This window comes from Halictus rubicundus, chromosome 1 (assembly GCF_050948215.1).
Source record: "Halictus rubicundus isolate RS-2024b chromosome 1, iyHalRubi1_principal, whole genome shotgun sequence".
NCBI lineage: Eukaryota > Metazoa > Arthropoda > Insecta > Hymenoptera > Halictidae > Halictus > Halictus rubicundus.
The window spans coordinates 19438222-19465859 of record NC_135149.1 but is presented as its reverse complement, the minus strand read 5'-3'; the positions used below and the strand labels follow the sequence as shown (position 1 = coordinate 19465859).

At 38.1% G+C, this 27638-nt stretch overlaps 1 protein-coding gene across 1 annotated transcript in view; it reads left to right on the top strand.

The window, feature by feature from the left end:
* The window catches only part of LOC143354802 (dipeptidase 1-like), an 83836-nt gene that overhangs the window by 33358 nt on the left and 22840 nt on the right, over positions 1-27638 (top strand). The window contains exons 5-7 of the mRNA XM_076789178.1: positions 1597-1729; positions 7306-7456; positions 15968-16037. Of these exons, the coding sequence (XP_076645293.1) occupies positions 1597-1729; positions 7306-7456; positions 15968-16037 (354 nt within the window). The remainder of the gene's footprint in view (positions 1-1596; positions 1730-7305; positions 7457-15967; positions 16038-27638) is intronic.

Genomic DNA, 27638 nt, shown 5'->3' with positions numbered 1-27638 from the left:
ACGGCGGTAGTAGAAAGACACGGGCCTCACCGAATTATACCCTGCACAGGCGGCTGCGCGAAATTTCATGCAAAATGAGTTACCGCTTAAATTAGCAGGGGAGGATTGGACCCTGTGTTTGCCGATTCAAGGACGCCTCTGTTGTTAGCCTGATTCGCCCATCGTCTCTGACAGTCTAAAGTCTAAAAGTACTTCTTACACTGCCGTGACGCCGCGCCGCGCCGGCTCAAAGGTAACTGACTTCGACTATTGCGCGCTGCGCGCGTAATTTGCTCATTCAACGGATACTCTGGTTTTCGAGGATGTTTTTGCACAAATTTTCAGAAATGCTTTTCAGAAAAACTATTGAACCTTTCGCATTGGGATTCTACACACGTACTTGTTGGTATTTGAAGTGTATGTATGACTTTCTTTAAAGTAAAAATAATCATAATTACATAAGTTATATTCTTCACATTCTGTACCGCTTTTGTATTAGCGTAAAATCGATCGGCATAATATTCCTCGACACGGAAGTGGATGCATTTTTGTAATTCACGAGGAATGATAACTAGCAATACGATGAACATCATTTGGAAAATGAATCGATTAAGTACCATACAGAATGATTTTGAAATCTGCAGAGTGTCTTGTACGGACATGTGAGTGTGCATTGGCTCGCTCAATGAGAAGTGTTAATTAACCGTCTATCACCCACTTGTAAGTGCCCTCGAGTGTTATAAATGTAAGCGTATTATGACACTACAATCAGTGGTTGATTACCACCGGACAGTGATGTGGATACGCGAATACATATTGAATATTAATATTTCATTCATGCCCCTTCCATTTCGCCTAAAATTCCGGATTCATTCAACGCCAGAATAACCACATACCTTACAAATTAACCGAATGTTACATTTTAACGTATTCGTGCATTATTGTTTTACTATTCTGCTAATAATTAAATAGCAATAATACGTTCATACTTTATGAAAAAGATGATATTAATAAAGAACATCAATACCCAAAAATGGAAGAGGAAGACAGACAGAAAAAGAACATCAAATTTACCATAATTTGTAAAGATGATTTTCTTTGTAATATGAAATTATATATAATACATAATACATAATAATAGCAATATAACATAAATATAATACAATATGAGATAATATCATACAAAATTTATGTAACTAAATATAAGTAACTAATATGTAACTATTTATGTGTATGTAACTAATTTACAGAACAACATAAGAAACAACAATGAAAGCATCATAAAATTAGCACATGATTTAAAATACGAGTAACACGCGAATAAATATTGAAAATAAATACTGAATTTAAACGAAACAAAATAATTGAAAGAACGAAAACCTCGCATGTTTTGCTGCACATTCGCGCTTATTAAACCTAACCCGATTATAAAATATTGCGCATGCATACCATATTTTGCACTGCGCTAGACATTTAAAAAAACCTTCCAACCGAAATCAGTGCTACTTCTTCTGCTGTCATTTTCACATATTCCTCGCTAAAAACGGAACATAAAACATAAAACGGAACTAAGAACGGAACAAGGCACTGATAACGACCATTGCATTTGCTTTTCAGTTTTGGTCCGCCTACGTTCCATGCGGTGCAGCTCAGTTGAATGCAGTTCAGCTTTCCTTGGAACAAATCGACGTGATCCGCCGACTGGCCGAGATGAATGCTCAACATTTAACTTTGGTTACCTCCGTCAAAGGTGAGCATCTCGTTTATCTTTCATAAAACGTATCACCGACCTGCGAAACCCGATCCCGATACCATTGTCTTCCTGAAACGGTGACGTTCTGTACAGAATAATGATCAGCGTTGCTCTCGCTGAATCGTTTTAACAGCGACCTGGCCAGGAATGAACACCTCTCGGTGAACGAGCATAAGTCGTATCAAAAGAAAAAATAACATTTATTACAGACACGCAGCTTACGTGTTCATTCACTGGGTCAGAAAACCCTAACTTCTTCAAAATTCGACCAAATTAGCAGGCTTGGACTTTGTTGAGATATTAGATGAATTAGTTTACCAAATAGTCTGTCAAAAATTTTTTTAAAATTTCTATTGCTCGGAATTTCGAAGAAAAAAGGGAGATCACGATTTTTAGCTTTCTGATGTGATACTATAATGAACATTTCAAATCTTAACGTGTTATTCATTCGAAGAAAATCATATTATGTTGCCAAAATTTACGGACAGTTTAAAAAGTAATTTCTAAGTAAAAATTATATGTAAAAATAGACTGCGGATTTTACGCATTTATGAGAAAAATAAGAAATACAAAACTGTATTGGATTGGTATTGAACTGAACTGCATTTTTGGTACTCAAGGTCACCTGAAGGTCATGGCTTGAACGTATTCAAATGCATGTTTTCAGCCGCTACAAGATGGAATAAAAAAAATATGTTTTCCTGGTGAAAAATAACCTTGACCTTGATAAAACTATGAAAAAATAGTCAAACAAAAGTTTTTTTCCATGGTATGCCTTCTTCGATAATTATGCCATAAATATTTGTTGTTCCATTAAAAATAAACAAATAACATTTAAGTGGCCTCCTTTAGCTGAGACACTCTGTACTATTTTGGCCTGGTCGAACATATTTAACGAAAAAATACATTTCAAGTACAAATACAAAATTGTATTTCACATAAAGATCGGCATTCTAATGTAAGCATGAAACTTCAGAAGAGTATCCCGCAGGAAATAAATAAACTCAGGCTCGTTGAAGTAAAGTAGCGATTTCAGCGCGAAAAATAGGCTGCATTTTATATTTTCCAAGCCAACTAGAAAATAAACGTCGTGAGGGATACACTGTAGCCGGATTTGAATTGTGTAAAGTGTCGTGTGAATATGTAAAGTGCAGCTGAAGTTTCGCGAGGCCGAGTAAAACGGAGAAGAAGAAAGAATCGGGAAGAAGATTGCAACATAAAGGATCAAGGGCGGATGTAATGGTTCGGGCAAAATTTATCAGACACGATTCCCCTGGATTGCTGTAAAAATAAAAAATGTAATCTCATAGTGCCGTGAAACAGAAAAAGGACAAAGATTTACGTTCTTGGAAGGAACGATGCATTATCGCGGATTTCGAAATGGTACGACCTGCGATTTATTCTCGTCCATTCCGCGAGAACAGAAATTGCATCGTGAAATGGAACATCGACGACATTTCTTTTATCATTAATTATTTATTCTTCACGAATACTGTTGATACTTTTGTGTATTTCTAAAAATTAATTCATGGAGCGTTCACATATATCATCTTGTACTTGCGTTGCAATTTTTACGCTGTATATCAATTAACTAACTTCTGAATTTGGCGAATTTTCTGCCATCGTGCGTTATTATTCGCTTTACACGAACAACAAATAATGTTAATTAATTCACGTTATTATCTTCACACATACTGTAACTGTAGACGTTTTATGAAACTTCGTTTGAATGAATGCAGACTTTCGTTATCAATTGTCATTTTATTGAAATTTACGATCATGTAACATAAATTTGATCATACTTTTACATTCAAATATACAAGAACAAATGATCAAACAAATTTTCAAGACTCTTTTTCAACTATTTCGCATACTGACTTTACAATGAGTAAAATCAATTAGTAAAAATAAAGGATCGTTTATTATGTTTAAATCATATTTATACATTAAAGTAAACGAGAAAAATGATTAAATAAATTTTGAAGATTTTTCTCGTATTGGTTTTTACTGTGAATATATTAGAAATAATTTTTAAAAAAAGCGTAAAGTAAAATATTGTAAAGATGTTGAAATTTTTAGCTGCCAACATTTAAAGTCCCAATGCTGAAAAATCATAACACGGAAGGTATTGTACGGAGCGCAGTCGTCGCTTCATTTGTGTTTTGACAGGAGTTTTAATCACAGTTGACAGATAGTGAGAAATCAGATTTTCAAGTTTTAAATGTTGATACTTGTTCAAGTGGTAATTAGATTGCTAGAAACGCGTACCAACTGCGAGTAACAATGGATACAGTAGAAACGGCAGAACCTGACAGGAAGTTTGCTCTCGAGGAAACTCGAGGGGACAAAGGAGACTAGTATTAATTGCTCGATTTCTCTGAAGTAGTATCGTTCAAGAGGAAAGTAATTATTGGTTCCAACTTGATAAAACCACTGCATATTGTTGAAGGCTAACTGACGACTCAAAAATGTTTACTTATCCGTACAACGTTAATCGATGGCGCTGCTTTACTATAAATCTTCACACCCTATTTAACTATTTAATTACCACCTGATAAGAGATATTAAAGAACTTCAATCGTTCGTAATGCGATTAAAGCCCACAAGAAAGATGGTCCTCCTAGAATTTTAATTTACTTATTTCTTTAAAAACTCAATCTAAAATGAGAAATTCAATCAGTAAGATATGAAAAATTGCAAATTATATTTTCAAGAGTTTTTAAATTGGTTCTCTTAGTATTTTAATTAATTTATTTCTTTAAAAACTCAATCTGAATTTATGAAAAATTCAATCAGTAAGATCGTATGAAAAATTACAAATTATATTTTCAAGGGCTACATTTAAATTGTATTTCGCACGATGTTTATTTATTTATTTTTTCAAAACTTAAATCTTTAGAAGGAAGAAAAAGGAGGAAGAATCTTTTTCCTCTTTTGAAGGAAGATTAATTCTGCTTATCTTCCGATCACTATTATCACGTTCAGGAAAGACATAGTGCTTTTATAGTAGCTAGACAGGGTGCAAAATCTTATTGGAGAATGTAGAAGTTATGCTTTCAATCATGAGACATGAAGTATTTATGAAACGTTCTTTTAAACTGGCTACACACGTTCCTGCAATGAATTCTTTATGATTCGATCTAGCTATAATTTTTCCAACATTGGCCGTAAGTATTTTTGCAGCTACTTGTGAAATATGAAATTGATTTTACTAATATTTAAAAAATCAATGACATCAGATTATCGATTATAATAAAAATCTTTCTAAGTGTTAATAATAATTTTCTGAAAAATATTAGAAGAATATTGATCATAGAGAAATCATACTAATGTCAATAAAAAACAAATATCGTGTCGGACTAAAAAATTAATATTTATATTTTGTTTTTAGTTGGGTTATTTGACAATTAATTTTGTTTTGATTCAAAGGCATTTAGTTCACTTTTTCGATTGATTCCGGCATAGCATACGGAGGGTCAAGAAATAACAAAATATGGACTTCATTAGGTCAAAAAATATGGCACGATCATCGCGCTGATAAAGAAATCAAAATTCGGTTAAGAAATACACTAGGCTGTTCGGAAATTTAATCGTTTCCTCCGCGAAATAAAATATGCATGTTGAGAAGAGTGCCACGATGCCGACACGCCTACTTTTATTTCGCGTGTTTACTAAATCAGAGGATGAATAATTCCACAGTTGCAAAAACAAAAAATTATTTCTCGGCGAGGAGGCTAGCCATTTCCCGTGGGAAACCGAAAAAAGAAGCTACAGGATAGATACGGGGGAGTCCGTAACCCGCGTGAAAACTTGTAAAAGTTTTGATGACAAGTAACCTACGTTGGAAGCCATTTTCATAAGCTGAAGGAACTCCGCCAACTAGGAAACCGAATCGGGGTCGCGAGAAGAATACTCTAGAAAGTCAGGGAAAGGACATTTCACTTGTCTCGAGAGACACGGCGCGCGTTTTGTCAAATCTTGTACGAGGTGATAGCTGGATCATGCAGCCCGGCGTAGCCGCCATTACCCGCGAAACAGAAAACCGTGTTCGATCAAAAATCGTTACGATAGATGTAAAAATAAACGTAAATTGCAGTACGAACATGGTAGAAAATATATGGAGCCCCTCCACACGCGTGGGCGTAACTTGAAACGCGAAGTGGTTATATTCATAAAAAGAGTTTGCACAAACACAGTTGTTACATATGAAATGTTCGATTTTAGAATGCCAATGTTATGAAGAGTTTTGACGAAGAAATACTATTATAGCCTGCAGGAATAACAAGCATTGTTTTCGTAGGAACCCATTTCCAACCTTTATTAGAAAAAGGCAGTCTTAAGCTTTAGAAAAAACCTTTGAGCATTTCTCATTAAATTTGTGCCGCTCTGCACAGAATCTCTAGAACATAAAATACTTCTAAATCAAGGGAAACGTTGTACGCCTAATTCGTTTCTATAATATGTCTTCGGTATATGTTTTTATTTCATTTAAAGATTAAGTAGCCTCACAGCAAATCACACGAAAGTAGGCCATTTTGGGGGATATATTATAGAAAAACTACATTAAAATGACGAAGAAGTTTTGTAGAATTTACAGAAATTATTTAGAACAATATTATTGAAAAAATTGTCGCACACACTGACTGACTATTCTAGACGAAATGTAGATTGACAATCGTAAGTCATTTGCAATGGTTTCCTTAATGTAAAGATATGACATATCGTTTTTAATCATTTAATGATAAGAATTTATAAAATATAATTAGGTTTAATACTAAGAAAGTGAGGAGAGCAGTGTAACCGTAGAACGGTGGATTTATGCTAAAAGGGAAACGAACTGACCAGACAGAGTAAGAAGATACAAAGTCCTTAAGCTTGGAAGTTTCCGGTGGCTTGTACAAGCCAACTCTTCCAGATACATATTTATTTAACCTTCAAATGGACTTTCAAAGTAGATTTTAAAAGTGCAACGATTTCTTGAATTTATTGAACATCGATGCTAGCTGAATTGGTAAATGAAAGTCTATTTTGTTCTGTAGTATTAGAAATATAGAAAAATAAAGAATTACCTAAACTTTCGAACATAACTAAATACGTGTATATAATTGTTCGTTAATAAAATAAAATTGGTGTAGTGCCGTAAATACTTCAACTTCTACACCCATTCATTTTTTCTCGTTATGTTCCAATTATTTAATAAAATGACAGTATGTGCTGTCAGGTGACCTCTTCCTATAACTTGAACATAATTATACAAATCACATGCATTAAAAAATGTATTTTTAGAGCCTCCTAATCACAAAAATAGTCTATATCTCGATGCATTGCTTTAAGTTTCCTTTCGATATAAGACGATGGCTCGGGAACGGCTTTCGACGTGTTGCAGATCAGGGTACCTATTCGGCTTGACATTGTTGTTGAGTGAGCCGAGAGTTTATCTTATGTCTTATATCGAAAGAAAACTGTGTCTCTTTCCTACAAGAATGTGTAAATGCAAATAAACATTTAGTACTGGTAATATGCAACGATAAAGGAACTGTTGAAGCATCGTGTATTTTTGTCTGTTTGCGTAGGTCTTATCGAGGCGCACCGAGAAGGCAAAATCGCAAGTCTTATCGGAGTGGAAGGTGGTCATTCCCTAGGGAATTCCTTGGGTGTTCTCAGGACATTTTACGGCCTGGGCGCGAGATACCTTACCTTGACGCACGCCTGCGATACTTCCTGGTGAGTGGAAAAACCAATATGTACGACCAGCAAAAAATAAAATTAATCGCAGTAGACGACGGTACCTCGTCTTGTCAACAAATTATTAACAAGACTCTACATGCAGTATCGAAGCAACGAGTTTTTCGAATTTACGCTATCGAACCATTTTCACTCTTCTTTTCTCAGATCATCCACTAGCAACGCAAAATAACAAAGAACGTATTGTTTCATAGAAAGAAGTACAGTGTTGGAAACAATAACTCTAATTGCGTGAAACTTAATCTGGCACTTTATTCATACATATGTTATAAAACAACAATAAAATTTTGCATCTCATAATCTTTTTTAACGTGTGATATTGTTGAAAATAGTCGCTTATGTGTATTTCAGGATTGTTAATACACGTGTAATAAAAACAGATAAATCTCGTTTATTTTTTATCGCGCGAGTAACATGAATAATATGAAAGGGCATAGTCGAAGTTGTAAAAAATCACGTCACAACTGATTAACCGAGAGTTTTACAAAATTTTAAATGAGGGAGAGGTTGTTCTTTCTTGTTAACCTACGCATATTTTTACTTACGAGTGTTTCTCAGTGTTTTATGTTCTACAATTACCAAATCGTGTTGCTGGCTAAAACCACGTCCCTTTAGGAGGGACAGTTGAGTGAAAAGGAGTTGGTTACGTTTTAATGTACTGTCTCGGTTTTAAACCCAATAAAAGCGAGCATGTTGATTAACATAACGAGTAAAATATAGCACATATTAATTCGTAGTCGGCTCTTCGTGAATTCGTTGATTATTTAGAAACAACCAAAACACAGTAATTAATGATTGTCCAATGTGATAGGTAAAAATTTAATTTACAGTACAGTTTCAATCGATTAATCGCGAATTAATTTGTTTACCTAATAAATATACGGGGAATTTCATGCAATCCTAAAATGCACGAAACGTAACGAGAGACACACGTTTATTAAAAATTTATAATTGCTATCACGTGGCTATCACGATGACAAAACTCCTAAAGAAACATATTTATTAAACCCTACTTCTTGGTAATTAGCTCGCATAATTGAACGCTCACTATAGCCACTTACATTATAAATAATCACCAATTCAATAAAAAAAAAAAATTCAGGCATCCGTTCAGACCGAATTAACAGCAGAAATAAACTGCTCTCAAGAGCAAACGCAAAATACGATCACTATTATCAGCGATTTAATGCGGCCGGTGGTTTCATTAAATTCCCTGGAAGCGCACAATGCCAAAGAGACGAAGAATACTTATAAAAAAAGCAAGTTTGTGATCGGAGAAAAGACTGTTCGCTTCGATCGAAAGGGAAAAAGAAATTTCAGGCGGTCTTTCAATTCGAATATCATCCGGCAGGAATTCGCATTGACTTGATCCCGTGTAAAACATTCGACCGTTCGTCGTTGGGGAGGAGGCAGGGCGGGAGGGGGGGGCGGTTTTCCGTTTCAATTAATCGTCGAAAGAAACTTACTTCTCTCCACCCAGGGCCTTTCACCAAGGCCAGTACTATTTACCGAATCGTTCGTCCCGCTTTGTACCGCGATCCATCGTCGATGGAAAAACCTATCCCACGGCCGATCAGCCTGAAAGAGCTCGAAGCAATCTAAAACCTTGGCGCGCAGAAATTTCTTCCATCTCGACGATTCCAGTACCATGCCAAAACCTACACTCGCGTCGTACGTCGGACGAAGCGAAGCCCAAAAAACTTTGTTTCGATAGGGAACGGAAAGTACTTTTCTTTTGGCCAACAACCAGACCCTCGATGCCCGCGGAGCGGATCGAGCAAATTTTTTCTCCGTTTCGAGTCACCGCGAGCCAAACAAATTTTTTCGAATTTCACGCTGAAGACAGCACTACTACCCTTTCATTTTATTCGTGACCCTTCAAGAACGACGGGTCGTGTATTATTTTCACTATATTAAAATTATTCGTGAAAGAGGCTTAACTTTATCTGAGAAAACCAGAAATTTTTAACTTTTTTTCAGGTAATCCTGTAGATTTTGGCGAGAAAATGCCAAAAATCCAAGTTTCAATCCTAGGAGATCACTAGTTCAATAGTTATGCGTGTGTAAAGATGTGCGATTTTCAGCGATCTTGACAGGTAAGGGCGCCGCCATGCTGGTATGTAGTGATCGTCGCGCGTCGCTTAACCGCTTCGCTCCCACGGACGTGTTATGTCGCGACGCTGATACTGTTTGTATAAGGTCACAGACGTGTCATCTCGTGACGCAATGCCGGTCGTGCGATGCCACGGATGTGTTATCCCGCGACGCGCTACCGTTCGTGCGATGACACAGACGAGTAAACACGCGGCTTCTGTTTTTGCTCCGTCTGGGGTCACTTAGCTTGCTTCCTACGTTGTGTCAGTCAGTGTCCATTTACCTAGCTGTTCACGGGAGTAGGCCACGATGCCACGATTACGAAATCGTATTATAATTGATAGTGATAGTGGTACGGACAGTAACAGAAATAATTCAAGCGACGATCACGTTTCATTGTCCGAAAGGTGGAAGAATTTAATAAATCAAAGGAAGTGGAATATTCCCACTGCCACAAAGAATCTAATAATGAAGCACGCGATATATGTCATCTGTGGCATGTCACGAACGGTATCGCGTCGCGTCCGTGGTATCGCACAAGCGGCGTTCCGTCGCGAGTTAACTCGTCTGTGAACTTATACAAACGGTATCGGCGTCACGACATAACACATAACACGTTCATGGGAGCAAAGTGGTTAACGAGAAGAGCCGCATGATACCGTGCACGAGCTGATGGATTTTACAGTGGAAGATTCATCTGTTTCGTCAGCAACTATTGCGGCGTGGTTCCACTGTTGCCATGGGTTGTCGACTTTTTCACCAAGATCCAACTGGATAAGCCGAAATTAGGGGAGATTTCAGCATGTGGAAATCCGATTATAGTTCAGGTACAAAATGTTGCTTTTGTTCGTGGCAGAACAAAGCCTCCAGCCACGCAAGCGATTAAAAATTGCAAGTTATATTTACAACTTTTTCGTTCTTCGCGTGTGCAAAAAAGATATTTCCTCTCAAAGATAGGTGCTCTACGTTGTCGGGATTATTTAGCGGCTCCGCTCATTAAGCGATACGCGACCACACGCCAGCATGGTGGCGCCATTACCTGTCAAAAACGCTGAAACTCTCACATGCACAACTTTTGAACCAGTGATCTCCTAGGACTGAAACTTGGATTCTCGGTATTTTCTCGCCAAAATCTACAGGATTACATAAAAAAATGTTAAAAATTTCTGGTTTCCTGAGGTAAAGTTTAACCGTGAAAGATATAAATTTAGTTTCCGTGTCTTACAATTGATGCAGAAATTTTTTCTTTTGATTTGTAAACAAACAAAAGAATAGTTGAGCAATGCTAGTAGAAAATTCGAAGGTTAATACAGTGATGGCTTGCCCGAACGAAAGGAAATATTTTCCGACGTCCGTCGATCGTGATCCAGAGATGAATGATTCGTAGGATGCTCCAAAGGTCCAATGGATTCCCCCGATGTCCGATAAACGATCCTTTCTATAAGAAGTCGATCTTTGCACAGGATTTCGTTTCGCCGTGGTCCACGCCGCATCGAAAAACTTTCCAGCGGTTTCCTTTTCAGTCGCTGTATTTCAACGAAATTCCCGGGGTTTAGTCCAACGATTCAATCTCTCCGGAGACGCGATCCACTGTTCAACGTTTACAACTTGTAAAGTTTCTTATTGTTTCCTCTGTTCATGGGGAAAAGCTGAAATCAACGTGGCCAGATTCACGAGAAACATGGGGGCCTGTCGGTGGTGTAACGTCGAAACGCGGTAGAAATATGAGTTCCTTGAGGACATCAATCCTTGGGTCAAGTTTTATGCGTCCCACGGTGCCACGTGTTGTAAATAGAGCTTTATTTTATGCATCCCTACAATTCTGTCCTACCAATGCCCTAAAGAATATATGCGGAGCAGGCTTCGAATTTTTATTTCAAAACTAATAATTAGTAGGATAAAAGGAATATTAAGAGTATCAGTATATTATCAACTTATTAGAATTGTTAACGGATAAAACAAATTTTTATTCGACTCCAGTACCTCGATGATGCAGAAAATTTTTACTTTGCACAAAGACAATCTACCAATAATTAAAACAACAAACCAATTATCTACCAATAAAGTGGTAGAAATGTCAACATATTATTATCTATCTATTAAAATTGTTAAAGAAATTAAGCACTTTCTATTTGGTTGCTGTTTGTTGTAATTGATCAAGAAAATGTACAATATGTTTATAACCAAGTGTTTATACACACATCATTTTTCATTACAAGAATGTTTCTATTGTTTCTATTGTTTATGTGAATTAATATAAATAAATATAATTCTATACAAACTTTCAATATTTGGCATCATAATATTATAAGTATTATTTTTACTATTCGTACTACAATGTCACCCTATATGGATAGACTATACAGAAACGCAAACAATAAATAAAAGATGCTATTTGAATACAATTTCTCATATTTTGCAAGTCAGTGGAAATTTTACATTGATTGTATAAATAATTCCTATCTGGATTATTCATGTCATCTTTATTTATTGAATATTTTTTGTCACAGCTAGTAGTTAGATATATTCCTATATTCCGAGGCAACGAAACCTGGAACACGACTACAACACAATCTATTTACATACTATCCACATCGAAAGTTTGCCGTTACAGTAGAATAATTCCGTGGAGCTTGTTACAGATCTGAAATGCACCGGGCGAATAATGCCACTTCGGATCAAAACGAAATTTTTTATATCAATTTCCAAAAATTCGCAGTGTAATAGCAATTATTTTCTATGCTGTTAAATAAATTCTCAACGTCACTTTTAATTTTTCTCATACAATATACTTCTGTATCTACTATCTAGTCCATTTTAATATATCACCTAGTTGAATGAAATGAAGAGCATCTTATTAAACTTAATAGAATTAATGATCATAATAATATTTATTTAACCTTATAAATTGCTTAGTACATCAGTTTTTTCTGTAAGAATTACAGGAAAACAATCACAGTTTTAACAATATTTTTAAGACAGATTGAAGTCACAACATACGCTTTAATTATGTTTCTTTTACTATCGCTATGCATTTAATAAAACACGACAAAAAAAATATTTAGCTGAATGGAAATTTTGTACGAATGACACACGGTATCTCTTTAATGTTTTATCCCACGGTATTTATTTATTGCACGTATAGTATTGACGATCATACCTCACTGTGGTATGTAAATATGTATTGTTGCAAACATGCGTTGCCGGTATTGGACTCCATTAAAACATGATATGTAAACAGTTTTATGCTCGTTGTAAATTGATGAAAATGTAACACGAAAATTCGTGCGAAATCACGTTTCACGTAAAGTGTGGACTGTTTATCTATAGTTTAAACAAAGTGTAGAGATTTTAAACACTGCACCAAACAGAATACATTCATTTACACAATAACTAAATAATGAAATTTTACAGACTACAGAAATTTTTATTTTGCATAAAGATCCGCAGTCTAGTAATAACATTCCGAAATTTTGTGAATGTCCACCGTTTGGTATTTGATCTGTTCATGTTGATCGCAGATGTATAAAATAGTTCATGCGAATCCGGTGACGTATCGATTGACGACCGACCGTATATCGAATCGCATTTCAACAATACGAGATTTACTTCCGGTAAACGGCTAACAAAATCTATTTTATATTGTCGCAACCGAACGAGATATTTATGATAAAAGGAAAATGGTAAATGCAGTCGCGTTACTCGACCCACCCTGTATACCCTGAAGAATTTCGCGAGATGACACCAGTATCTTTCTGCATGTAAAGTACGACACGGTTACTGATATCACTGGCTATAACTATATAACAGTTCAAGTCCAAAGTATTGCACAATGGCCGACGACCCGATTCGTCCTGGTTTTCAATCCCTGCCTACGTTATGCGCCCCTCGACCCTGTACCTCGTGGCACCGTAAATAAGAACCTGACTCGCCTTGTTTCAGAACAAATCTTCCTTTCGATGCCATACCTTCCCTTTGCAACGAATGACCCGATATTCGCCACTTTCTTATAGCGTCATGGGAATAAAATGGCGCTTCTAGCCACCGAACGGAATACAAAACACGTTCTGCGTTCAACATATTCATTTGCAATTGCTTTTTAATGAGAAGCTTATTTATGACAAAAGTTAAGTAGGTAAAATACTATATCAAAGTCGATACATTAATTTCAACTCATTAACCCTTCAATGCACAAGTCGTTAGTCCATTTCTTCACATTATTTTTTTTAACATTTCTTCTGAAAACTCGCAGCCTTAATTACATAATGCTATTGTTGCTATATTGCAAAGTAAAACTGCTCTTAGTAAAGCAAGAATTCATTGAGAAATTCCAAGATAATTTAACCCTTAACCAATTTTTTTTATCCATTTTGTTTATGGTGAGTGTAAATAATGTTTATAGGGGACGTAGGTAGGGGGTAGGAAACTAGAAAAACAGAAAAATTTTTTTCGTGACTGAATTTGCCATAGATTTGGAGGGCGAAGTTTCTACTTTACAACAAACCCTTCAAACTTAGTCTACAATTTTTTCCCACGGTAGATTTTCTCATTAAAAAATGTTTGGAGAAGAAAATGAACGATAGATTGCCAAAAGGAAGGCTTCGTTGTTGCCCAAAAATGTACAACTTTTGTCTACAACATCATAACTGTTCGAATGTTGACAATTTCCCAAAAATCGGAAAGTTGGTGAGCCGATACTTTTCAGAACCGGCGTACAATTTGCCTTGTTTCACTAATGCTATAAAAATCAGACGCATCGGGATCGAGCGTTTTCGAAACATTTTATTGCCGGCGGAATGAAACGCGATCATGAAACGACGACGAGTGTTTGCTCGAACCGAATAAAATATCGATTTAGGAAGGGTGTTTCCTGTAGGCCTAGCGTCAATCTCTAACCTCGTTCTCTCCGTCCTCTCGCCTTTTCTCCGACCGGCTCTTTGTCTTTTCGCGAGCTCTCCCTCCTCCCCCTTGTGGGAAGAGGGAATTGTCGAGACGATTGCGTTTCCCGCAATTCTGGATGACGACGAGCTGTCGACCTTTCTTTCTACGGGCTCCTCTGAAGCATTTCCGCGAGCACGACGCGACGCGGGCTCGGCGTTCGCATCGGGGGCGAAAATCGAGCGGAGAAGAAAGATTACCGGCGAAAGCCGGGGCGGATTAAATTTTCTATGGCTGCGCAAGTCGCCGCGCCGACGATCTTTCGGCGTTCTGAGCCGTGACCACCTCCGTTATATGCCCCGTTCCCGAACCAAGGAATTGCTTTTCCCTGTGACAAATTATTTCTCGATTTTAAAGCGGCCCCGGGAAGATTGCACCCTCTCGAATTCCCTGTCCCCGACGTCCGCGTTGCGAATTAAATTTCTCACCCACCCCCTCTCCACCCCTACGCGCGTTCCTATAACAAAAAGCCAGTCATTATCGTGCAAATCGATTTTTAATCCCGGCGATTGCTCAACGATGAACGATTATTAATTTCGTCCTGTTTCCCCCACCTTTTTCCCCTTTGTTTTTCTTTTCCCAGGCTTCTTACCGGAGCCGGGAAATTGAATTGCGTTCGCTCGCGACTTGTTACGCGACGTTATTCAATTAGAATTTAATGCAGATGTTCGACATGTGGAGCAGGGCGTGCGTAAAGGCTTTACAGGGAATATTTTTCATCCGATTCGCGCCATTTTCTTTTTTTTTTTCTTTTTTGGTAATGTGGGATTTATGGGGATTCACAAATAACAAACGTTTATTACAAAAGATAATACGTGAACGTCCTGAACAAAATCACAGACCAAACAAAAAAAAAACACAACCAACTGCAACGCACGCGGACCTAGAAGCCGAAACGCGCTAAAAATTCCCCAGCTTGAAGACGTGAAGTTGTGTGGTGTTTTCCATACCAACAGTTAACGTCGAATTTCGAATTGATTTTTGTGTTCTTTTCATAATGTAGTTGAAACCAGTTGTTGTTATTGTTATTACCATGGGGATGCGTAAAACTATTTCATTTGTGATTAAATCATGATACTCAGCTGAGAGTTTCGTTTATGATAGAATAACAATAGTTGAGACTTGCAAAATATTGTTTTCCAGTTGTTTATATCATGTAGTGAAACAACAGTGAGATAAATAATATTTAATTATTCGTTGTTTTCGATCGCGTTGATATTACAAAAACTTCCATCAAACATATTGAAAATTAATATCGAAAAGTATTTATGAGAAACACAGTATATTAAAAGCGCATACTACGTAGCTAATGAACGGAATTTAATTTCGGAGATTTACAGAAGAATGTTCTGCCACAACTTTCGACTTATTAAAATCTGCAATCTACCAATAAATAATCAATTTCCCAACGATTTATACGCGAGAAAGAGGAAGTTCTAACAGACATTTTCTTGGCAGGGCAGTCTGTTCAGTTCGCGAGACGAACGATACCCAGGACACGACGCCAGGCCTCAGTGAATTTGGAAAGGTAAGTCATCAGACGTGATCATCATTTTTCATATACCTTACCTTCGTCTTGTGCGCTCATTATGTGCCATTATGCCCTGTAAGTTACGACTAGTTTCTTTTCATGGTCGACAGTGACATGGAATGTACACGAAACGCGTTTTAAATCAATTTTGCTTCCCTTCAATATTTTTATGATGATAAAAGGTCTTGTGTAATGCATTTCCAAAAAGAAAAAATATTAATTTAATTTATCAAACAATTTGACGGAGAAAGTGTTCTAATTTGGAAAAATGCACTGACCTAAAATAATTCCAGGAAGAATATTTAACTGAAATACGCGACTAGACAACTTTATTATGATTACTAAACAATCCTAATGGCTCAATATTTATTTTTAAAATCATTATAGTTGCATATATTATCAAATTAATGCAACCGCTAGTATCCACTAATTTTTCATTACGTACATATGTTAGAATCTACTGTACATCGCTTACTAAATAGAATGTTTTCAAAATGGTGGTGTAACCTGGAGAGACGTGAACCTATTAGACAAAATAAATAGATAAATTGTATACGTATTGCAGTTTAAATTTCTATTAGTCTCAATAAATATATAATTTATTTTTTCATGGAGATTACCGTTTTTTTTTTCAGCATTATACTTAATAGAATTTTAGAGCATCGATATATTATTTTCAACTTATTAATGTTCTCATCATGATGGAAAATGATCATTATCCATCAACGGAAGCAGTGCAACAGACTCATCTAACTTGGTCAACTGCGACGAATCTCGAAAACAACTAAACGCCATTACAAATAACAAAGATACCAAACTTATAGACAAGCATTTAAATTCCCACGTAACTCAACCCAATCTAGTTACAGTAAAAACAGTGGAAAACTCCGATAGACTATTCTCCTTTACGAGAACGTGCAACCGTTCGATTATCCGAACACGATGCTCCCCATCAGCTCGCGCAATTTTCGCCGTATTTATAAATAGCTCTCGCATTCCCGGCGATAGAAGAAAAATAATAATCAACGGGGAGCAATCAATGATGCTTCACGCTCCATTTGAACCTGCGCTTCTTCGTGCTTCAGAAAGTTACGGGCGTGACCCAGTTCTAATCGAATTCCACGAAAAACATTCTGCCGTTAAAATAAAATCGGTACAAATTTAGCGGGGCCGAATTTCTGACATTCGTTCCACGCGATCCCGATATATCGGTGGTAAAATGAAAAAGAAAAACCGAACATCGGCGAATCTTTTTGTGAATAAGGGCACGGGAAGCCCTCCCCCCCCCCCGAAATAGAGGATGGAATCCTTTCTCATCGATCCTGTAAAATTTGCAGTCTCTTGGTGGTAGTTTCTATCACACGAGAAAAAGAGAACGAACGTTCGAAAGTTTGGGAAGAGAGAAAGAGAAAGAGAGAGGAGCAGGAGACGGAAGAAGAAGAGATGCAAACGGGAACGTAAATCAAATAAGCCATCTCTGTTATCATCTCCACCCTGGCTCCCCCATGCTTTCTCTCTCCTTCTTTTAATCTTTTCTCTTGAAGTCCTCTGCCTCTCTTTCTCGCACCCCCCCCCCCCCCCCCACTCTCTTCCTTGTTTCACTATTTCTCCCTGCTTCCGTCTATCTCCCTCCATGGTGCTCTCCGCTCCCTCGTCTCCTTTTTGTTTCTCTGGTACTCTTTCTCTGTTCCCCGGCCATTTCTCTCATTTACATCCGCCAACCGCCGCAACCCTAGGCTCTATTGTATTTGCGTGGAAGCACGAAGCCACATTGCCCAGACATGGCTCGATTGTTCAAGCGCACGACGTCGACTATATCGAAACAACGTCGGTACAGAATCGTTATTGTGGGGAGGACACAGCGACGCTGCCAGACGATTTACTACAAAATTCCACTAATCCGAGGATTTCAAAGCCATTCCGACTGTCCTCCGCCATCGTGCCCGCCCGCCCCTCCGCGTGTCCCGCGCAAGCAACCCCAGCCCACCCCACCCCGACAGCTCCCTCTGTGTGTTACGGCACAGAGACAGAGCGACTGAAAATAATTTCGCGATGTATCCCCCAAGCACGCCGAAAGGATTTTCCTTGCGTTTGTTTTGCCCGCGCCGCGCCGATATTGAATTCGCGTCGCTTTCAATACCGTTGTATCGCGTTACGTAACCGGACGAGAGCGAAGCGTTCGCCGAAGCCGACCTGTTTCGAATAAATCGTTCGAAGATAATCTGACGTTCCATTCTTGACATTTTCGGCGGCGCTGTCGAACCAGGATTGCATAATGTCGTGGGCTTTAATTGTTACGATGGAAGACCGCGCCAGAGGTTCAATTGCACGATCCTGTGTCGACGTACAGCAGGGGACAAAATTAAAAAGTTTTTCCCAAATTGGACCGAACGACTCGAGTTCGTTTCCTCCGAGATGTTGAAAGGATTGATTTACTACGTAACACGTGATCAAAATGATTTTGAAATTTCGGATTTTTCACTTTCTATCCGTGCCTGTGATGAAAGTTTAAAATATGCCTTTCGTAGATCCAAGTATAATAAGTTATACACGCGCGGATGATCTAAATTGCAGTTTCTCTCAATTTCTTCGATTTGTAATTATCTGTAGCTAACAGCAACCTTAATGGATTAGTTAAATTTTTTAACGTGGTGTGGTCCAATTTGAAAAAAGTTGTTAATTTTTTAAGGGTGTCCTCTTAATTTCGCCCCCGACTGTACATGTGACAGAGTCGTGCGGGATATTTGCGAAAAATTTATACCGCATGGTGTATGCCTGGAGCGGCTCAGAAGATTGATTGTTAATCCAATGATAACGCTGTTTTGTTTGGAATTACTTTTTCACGACACTCTTACCGGCATGTTCAATTGACGATTCGGTTGAACCTCGATTATCCGAACCGATGATGTCCGAATCCTCCGTTATCCAAATACCTACGTGTTTCGCATGTGAACGATTCACTCTAAGGAAATACTTATACGACATGATTTATTGTTCAGATTTAATTTAACACTGTGGCTGGGTAATAGTTCTACACGGTGTCCCAAAAATGTTGCACTTCCTTGAAACGGATGATTCCTTAGGTCGTGCGAAGTAACTTTTTCCTTTGCAAAAATATTTTCTGCGGCTTCGTTAAGGAGTTATTAACGAAAAACACGGACCAATCAGGACGCGACAAAAACAGACGGACTCCGGCACGGCGACAGGTCCCGCTGAGCGTGCTCTTGTCATTGGCCAAGGCGGAGTCCGTCTGCTGTAGCCGCGTTCTGATTGGTCCGTGGAGAACATTTTCTCAAAGGAGAAAGATTCTTCAAATAACCTCAGGAATTTTTGAGACACCCTGTTTTATCCGAACACTCCACCGATTAGTACAGATAATGGAAGTTTCACTCCAATTTTTATTTTGCATAAAGATCCGCAGTCTACCGCTGAATATGGTACACGTCACAGCAGTAGTAGATACCGATTGGAACAGACAGCGTCAGCCCTTGACGCCGCAAGAATGTCGATCGGTCGGATTGCGGCTACTCCTTTTGGGACCTCCAGCAAGAGAATCACCTTGCATAATAATCTCAATGGATCTAGACATTGTCGCCTGTGAAGCTTTCAGAGATGTCCGATTTTCAATGCTTAAAATTTCAATTCCCTCGGTGGGCGTCCTCTTTCTTGCGCCTAGACCTAAATAAAGGAAAACATCTCCCGATGGAAGATCAATGTCTTCTTTGATTTCAAGCTAAATCCTTACACCCACGATGCCCCGTTCTTGACTTAAATTTTTATCAAACCTCATACGTCATAAACTCTCCGAGAAAAAATTCAATTTTCTGTTTTGGACACTGTAAAATCGAAAATCTAATCAAATAATTTGGCTCGGTATTTTTAAATTATCAGTTTCGACGTGCATTCTATTTTGTAATGTTAATGTTTGTTTACTTAGCTAAGCGATATGCAAACAATATACAAGCTGTTTTCAATGTGTCAGATGATTGCAAATGTTCGTGACCAATTTAAAAATAAAACGTAAGGCGTTACATTGTAAAATAACGGTTACATTAATCGATTATGTCTTTTATGCAGCTATGTTTGGAGACGAAACTGCATACGAAAGTAACATAAATCTTTAGCATAAGATACCACTCTTACAGAAGGCCAACAAAACGAACGTAAACATTGAAGGAGCCGTTACATATTTCACCGAGCAGATCCGCGCCAAAAATGTAACAATTGACTACGTAAATTTCGAACCGATATACTTTATTGAACTCGCTGGCTAAGTGAAGCTATACAAAATAAGAGGGGTAGAAGAGACTTCTCGCGAAGAGCGATTATTACAGCTCGTTGGCCCAGCATAAAGGGATGGAAGGTTGAGAAAAAGGAAAAGTGGAAAAATCGAGGTCCTTAGCATACTGAAGTTCACGAGCTGCTATTCCCCTTCCATCGCCGTTGTCCCCCACCTCGCATCCCGCAGGATTCTATCCGGAAAAGCGACAGCTACTGAAAGTCCTCCGGACTTGGTCGAAGTTTCCCGTAACCCAGATTCTTCGGAAGACCCAGCCATCCGCCAGGCTTTATCGAAAACTGCAAGCAAACATCAGCTTCATCAGGGACCAACGAGAGCCCGGTGTTCTTCTTGACCTGAAACATCATACCCATCCGGGAACCCTTCTCGCCATTATTTACTACCCCCCGAAATTTTCTCCCTTTTCAGGGAAAACCAGTGATGTGCTTCAGAGAGTGAATTAATACCATAATAATTCTTTGACTTTCTCTGGTCATCAGTTTTCGCTTCTTTTATTTCGGAATTTGCTGCACATCATATTATATAATAATTCGAATAGCCTTTTAACCCGGTTATTTCTTGATTATGTACATTTACAAAGACGTAACGAAAAACAAGTAACACGAGATAACGAAAATTTTACGTTTATTTTATTTTAATTTTAGTAAAATTTTTAGAACTATTCTAATAAAATTTTATTCACTTAATTGTAGTAAAAATTGATTTTCAAGTTTAGTAAAAAATGTTGTATATATGACCGACGTGGCACTGAAAGTGTTAAGCTCAGATTATGTTATAATTGGGAGTGTCGATGGAAGCTTGCAAGGAAGGGATACCTTATATTCCGAGCACACCTATTTATACTGGTAGTAACGTTGGGCCATTGCAAAACGTTATTGGTCGCGTGATTCCATGAACTCCTATTAGTGCTATCGCAGGTACACGGTTTTTGTTCCACATGAGGGAAACGTTATTGGTTTGCTCGATTTCTGTTATCGACACTTGCAGCTCGCATTATGCAACAGCGAAATGTTATTAATTCCCGTGACTCTACGAACTCCTATTAATGTAGGATCAATTATACAAGATTTTAGCATGTGTATACATATGTTTCAGTATAAGCAACTATAACGTTTGATCCTGACGATTTTCAGACGTCTGACATAGCCAGTCTTATACTACTGCTTCTCGCGAAACATGATCGATCGAATAAACCGAGCGGCTATCGTTATAACTAGACTGCAGATTTTATAACTTTTGAATCAATGAATTCCTCTCCTTAAAACTTCGAGTTTTGGCATTTTCTCGTCAAGATGTACAGGTTTACATAGCAAAAAGTTAAACATTTCTGGTTTGCCAAAGTGAAGTTTAACCTTTTCTGCCACGGCGTTCAAACACCTACAAAGCGATAAACCAAAAACTGTTATGTTCGCGAGAGAAGGAAATAGGTTGTGCTAGGTGTGCTAATCCTTAGACCTAATCTGCTTATAGGTTATCCCCCTCACGAGGCTTCACATTATCTGTGTTATATTGGGTGGAAGTGTCGCATTGTTTTCTACCATTTTAAGTTCGAGCTATTTAAAACCTGAACTGTATGATCGAATAAGCTGCTTCAATTTAATAGAAAATTCGAGCTTAACGCTCGAAGCCTATTCAAATAACGACAATTGGGTGATTAGTCGAACAGCTTGAACGTTTATTAGTAGACTGCGGATTTGATGCATTTATTTATTTATTTAATGCTACTAAAAATGTACATATTCAATTCACTAGAGTGGTTAAAGAAAGAAAGAAATTTCTATATTTTTCGTTACTAGAACGAGTATTAAAAATATCGTCAATGTGTGATTGGAAAAGGAGAAAGATATGAATAATATTAGCTAATAGACTCTGTATCAGTATTGAATGATTTCGTTTATTATAATTTTTACATAATAATGTTGTCTGAAAGCTTAGAACGTTCTTAAGCTTGCAAATGGTATTACCTAAATAAGCTGAACGATGAAAGGACGATTAAGGACGGCAGCATATAATATGGAAATTAATGGCATCTGTACTAATTAGTATCTGTTAGCTCGTATAACATAAAGTCGAATGCACCCATGCAACTCCAGTACCCATCAATAGGAATATCTGTCTACGACAAATACCTTGGTATTGGTTAATTAATTACGTCCCCACTTGAAATGTTTATATCCAAAACTTTAATGGAACAAGCTTACTCAGAAATTTCCTAGGGAAAAATAAAGCGCGACATTATAACAAAAAATAATAATGAATAATATTTTAAATGAGTAAACACTTATAATGATTCATGAATGTGACATATAAATAGACAGTCCCAACAGGTAATATACAACGCATGAATAAACATACCTACGATTGCAACTGTAAGTGTAATGTAAAATATAAAAGCTATATAAAATATAAAATTAGCCAATATAAAAAATATTGAAGCACATTCGAATTTTCGGGATGATTTTATTTCTATTTCTCAACCAGTAACAGTAAACTTCACTAATATTTCAGTGCGCAATTGAGCAATAAAAAAGCTATAGAAACTCCTTTTCAGTTACTCAATTTGTTTGGGAATTTCATATCCATTTTTCCACTGATAACGCTAAAGCTCACTAATATTTCAGTAGGTAATTGGATAATTAAGTAAATACCACTTGTAACTGAAGCGATCGGATAGTTTCTTACTGGAGAAGTATTGTCAAAGCGAATTGTTGGAGGTATTATTCAGCGACGTTTTCTGTTCACGTGTTGGTCGCAAAAATAATTTTGGGATCGAGGAGCGTAATACGCGGAGCTTTTCTGAAATATTTCCCGTATTAAAGGCTCAGCAACGAATGTCGTAAACTCGTTACGCTTTAAATCTATCTAATTCGTACTGATCCATCCATACACACCCTATAAATAAGGTGTCGAATATCGAACACCTGCGGAAGCTGTTGAGTAAAGCCAGACACCATTAAATACAGCACCGGACCGGTCCGTAATTCCTCCGACCGGGTAAAACGAAGAAAAAAGGTGGGGAACGGGCGAGTCCCACATTCCGCTAGAAAAATGGTCTTGCGCCCTGTTTGAAAAATAAACGAACCTAACGGCTAGGAATCAAGCCGCAAAACTTCCATACGTAACGTTTTTCTATTGTGAATTATGTCTACCGGTGGACGGTGGACAAAATGTAGATACAATTGGAAAAAGCTCGCTACCGTAACCGCTTTCCCTGCTTCCAGAAAGTTATTACAGTCGTTTGCCGCATGCGGAAAAAATTCGGTTGCAAGCCAATGCACTTAACACTTAACGGTTTCGCTAAACACATTCTACAATATTCTGCGAAACAAAGAACAACCGAAATTATTCTTAGCGTAGCAATTAACCTCGAAATAGAAAATTTCTTTGCAATTATTTTATGCATTAGGATCCTTGCACAAAATCAAAATTGCTCAAATTAACCGTAAAACAAATAGAAACTGAATGTATTCTTTCTAATAAATAATACAACATTTTTCACTTGGTGTAACATGTTTACAGTTTCTGTAACAATCAGCGTTCGCTAACGTAACAACTTTTTCAATATTCTCGCAAAAAATATGCGAGTTCCAGGCCTGTGCCTGGTTCATTATTGACCCACGCCGATATTTCACTAGAGTTTTCTTTCGATACAAGGCGATGTCTCGGGACCGGCTTTCGTCGTATTTCGGATGAAGAAGAAGAGAAGAGGGGATAGCGATTTTCTTATTTCTTCGTTAAAAGTTTTAATTGGACTGATATTTTTTAAAAAATATGTCAAGGCTTGTGCTTTAAACGAAACCTATTTAAAAAAAAAGAAACGTTCCGATCGCTGACACAAACGGATCGATTGAACGACTAACTTAGCTGGCGTGCTTAAAAATTCTTATCAGGGAACCGAACAGGTGAAAAAGCGTTTCAAACGAAGGAAAACACCCGGCTCCTGTTGTCTCAGGGAAATCACGCGTGCCGAGAAAAACGAATATCACTGGCTTCTCGTTAGAGCAGAGGTGCGCTTGCAAAAAAGACGGTGCCCATTGTGTTCCTTCTTTTCCGTTCTGTCGTATCGACATCCCGGTCTATGCACCCCGGCTTTTCTTTCTTTTTTTTTTCTACTATTTTCGCGTGATAGGAGAGAAGGGTTGCTTACGCCGTCGACTAATGTTCGCTAGCCGAAACACCACTGTTTTCTTCGTTTTCCCAGCTATTTTTCACCCCTACCCGGTTTCCGTTTCTTTCCCTGAGCATTTCTGATTTTTCCTCTCCGTTTCCCCCCACGCCCCCGTCGTCCCTTTCGATGGCTCCTTTCCCCCCGATATATAATACCTCGCATTTTTCTCTCGCCGACGTAGCACGCAAGGCACAAGCATCTTTCTCAATCAAGCTCCCACGAAATCAGACCGAATCAAGTGTATTTATGTGCGCCGGATTTACCCGGCCCGCAACCCAACCGTTTCAATTGAATTCTACAGTGATGGACGTATTCGCACACTCGTCGTTCATTTTGTTCTAAGGTTTCCGTCAAACCGTTTTTCGTTTCTCTTAAAAAAAAAAAATATCCCTTTCTGAGTCGCGTAATATCTGCAACGAGAATGAAATATAATCTGTCCCTTCCCCATTAAAATTTCACGTGAGAATGAAAAAGACGTAATTGCTCGACAATTAATCGAAATAAAATGGAAATTTAATAAACGGCACAGATATTTCAAATTACAAATTAACTTTACAACTTCTCGTTCCGAATGAAGGCTGACGTGTAATTGCAGTCAATTTTCCGTGAAAACGAAGCTCTCTAGCGAACGAACTTCGTCGCATATTTTCCAATTTGATGTATCGCATGATTGCCTGCGGTTGTACACCCGTCAAATAAAATAATAATTTGTTCAAATGGTGAAAAGGTTTTACTACGACAGCAACTTCCAGCTGCCTTTTACCGCTTTGTTTCCCTCCCTTTTGTGTCGCACATAACTGCAATCATCTTTCTTCATCAGAACCTTGCGAAACCGTGACGAATTAAGTGTATTTCGTACATCCGTACTCACGTACCAGAGATTCTGGCTTGTCAGAGTTATTATCACGAGACCGCACGTCTTGTAATTGCATAAAATTGACCGAGCTGTTACGGGGCTATATACTCTTTACGATGAGTTTAGCAGTATGGACGCCAACTGTTTTCGCAGTAACGATGTCCCGGGGTGGTCACGTTTTACCCGTTGAAAGGGAACACGGTGTACTTTTTACCACATTAATACTTGTCGATGACTAAACATTTGTCGTGTCAGATTTCGTGAAACTCGTTTCCAGTTTTATTACATATTTACTCTAACATTAATGTGATTACTAGACTCCGAATCTTTGTGAAGAATAAAAAGTTTCATCGTAAGACACAGCAGCTAAATAGAAAATTTTAATAATTTTAATATAGCGAAAATAATATATTAATACCCTCCGTACGCTGTGCCGGAGTCATTCGTGACCCGTCGTGGTGGGGATAACCTCGAGAGACCGTCAACATGTTCAATTTTATTCAGATATAAGATGACGCTTTTTATTTCGAAATAAGAAAATCGCTATCCCCTCTTCTTCTTCTTCATCCGAAATACGACGAAAACCAGTCCCGAGCCATCGCCTTATATCGAAAGAAAACCGTAGTGAAATATCGGGATGGGTCAGAAATGGATTGTTTCGTTTATTTAAATAAATATTTGTAATTTGCATTACGATTCCTTGCGCCCTTAGGTCTCGCGGCACAAGCCAGTTAGCTTACGAAAATGAGAATAATGAAATTGCTCTTTCAAAACAAATGTCAGTTCTATTGTTTCAGTGATAGCGGAATGGATTGAAACAGAGAATCTGGTCTCATTAAGCTGCATATCATCAATTCACTTCTGAATTGCAAATGAAACCGCCCATTCAGGTACTTGGTAAATAAACGTGGCCAATGTATTTTACGTTATAATATCAATTACCTGAACAATGCCTATTAAATTATTCGCATTTTATTTAAACCAACCAAACATATCTTATTTTTATTTTTGTATTCTATTGAGACCAAAGAGCAAGCATGACAAATATTTTTCGAGAACAAAATCAATTTTAGAAGAAAACTGACGATGGATTTTGAGATTAGACAACAGTCAAATTCTAATTCTAATATTTTTAATGTGCCATTATTGAGATGGGTATATAATATTCTTTCGATATATACTGTAAAACAATGGCTAAAAATTGTTGCAATAATATTCAGAACAATACAATTGGTCGCTAATAAACGCAAGACGGATCCGTCGTCTACGAGTCAATGAATAAACGAACCAGAAGAGGAAACAGATTTAAAAGAGAGCTAATGAAAAACGTTTCGTCGGTAATTCGCGTAATGTTACACAGTTTCGCGGACTCCGGGGAGCTTTGTCGCCGGGGCGAATTATACGAATAAATGAATAAACGCGTTCGTCAGGCGGCAAGTATAATCATTAAAAAGCTTCCCGCCTTTCGCGCACAGCGAATTTCTGCCTCTAAAATTCCAGAACAAAACAGTTTCCGAATAATGCATTGGTAAACCCCCCGATTCCAGTTTCGCAACGGCCTTGCCGGCCGCGTTCGAAAAAAGTTCAGAGTCGCGCACCGTGCAGCAGCACGGAGAAAGGAAAAAACGAAGAAAAAGGGAAAATCCGAATACGAAATGGAACACAAAAATGCGCAGTGTCAGCGACAGGACGATACAGCCCGCGCCGTGTACAAATTTTTCGTTTCCCCGAGCTTCGACCACGACACACAGCCATTTAAGTCTTGCACGGTAACCAGAGGCCGTTCTAACTCGCCACGAAGAAAAGAGTACACTGCCGCCCAAAAGTACGGCAGTGCTCGCTTAAATTTGCAAAGTTTCGGACCCGAAAGACACGTTCTTGCGTTACAGTGTAGCGTCTCTCTTCCACGAATCGATTCGAGCGCATCTCGACATAGTGAAGCTGTGTCCACACTGAAGCAACATCTAGCGACTTTTTGTAACCCTTTGTAGCCTTCTTCTTCTTTTATTCGGTAAAAGCGACAACCTTTCCAAGATACAATAGTATCTCCGTAACTGTCGTACCGTCGGGTCTGCCGAGTGACAGTTCTAGTAGAGGTGGTGCATTCTTTATAGTGTCCCGAACCTAGAGAAAGATAGCGATTGAAAGAGAAGGGGGACTGAGGTTAGGTTAGGCTTCGACTCTCTGCTTCTCTTTATTTTCCGTTCGCCGTCCTTTTTCATTCCCGAAACTTTAATCGCTTATTACGCAAGTAATTATAATCGTAACTGTATC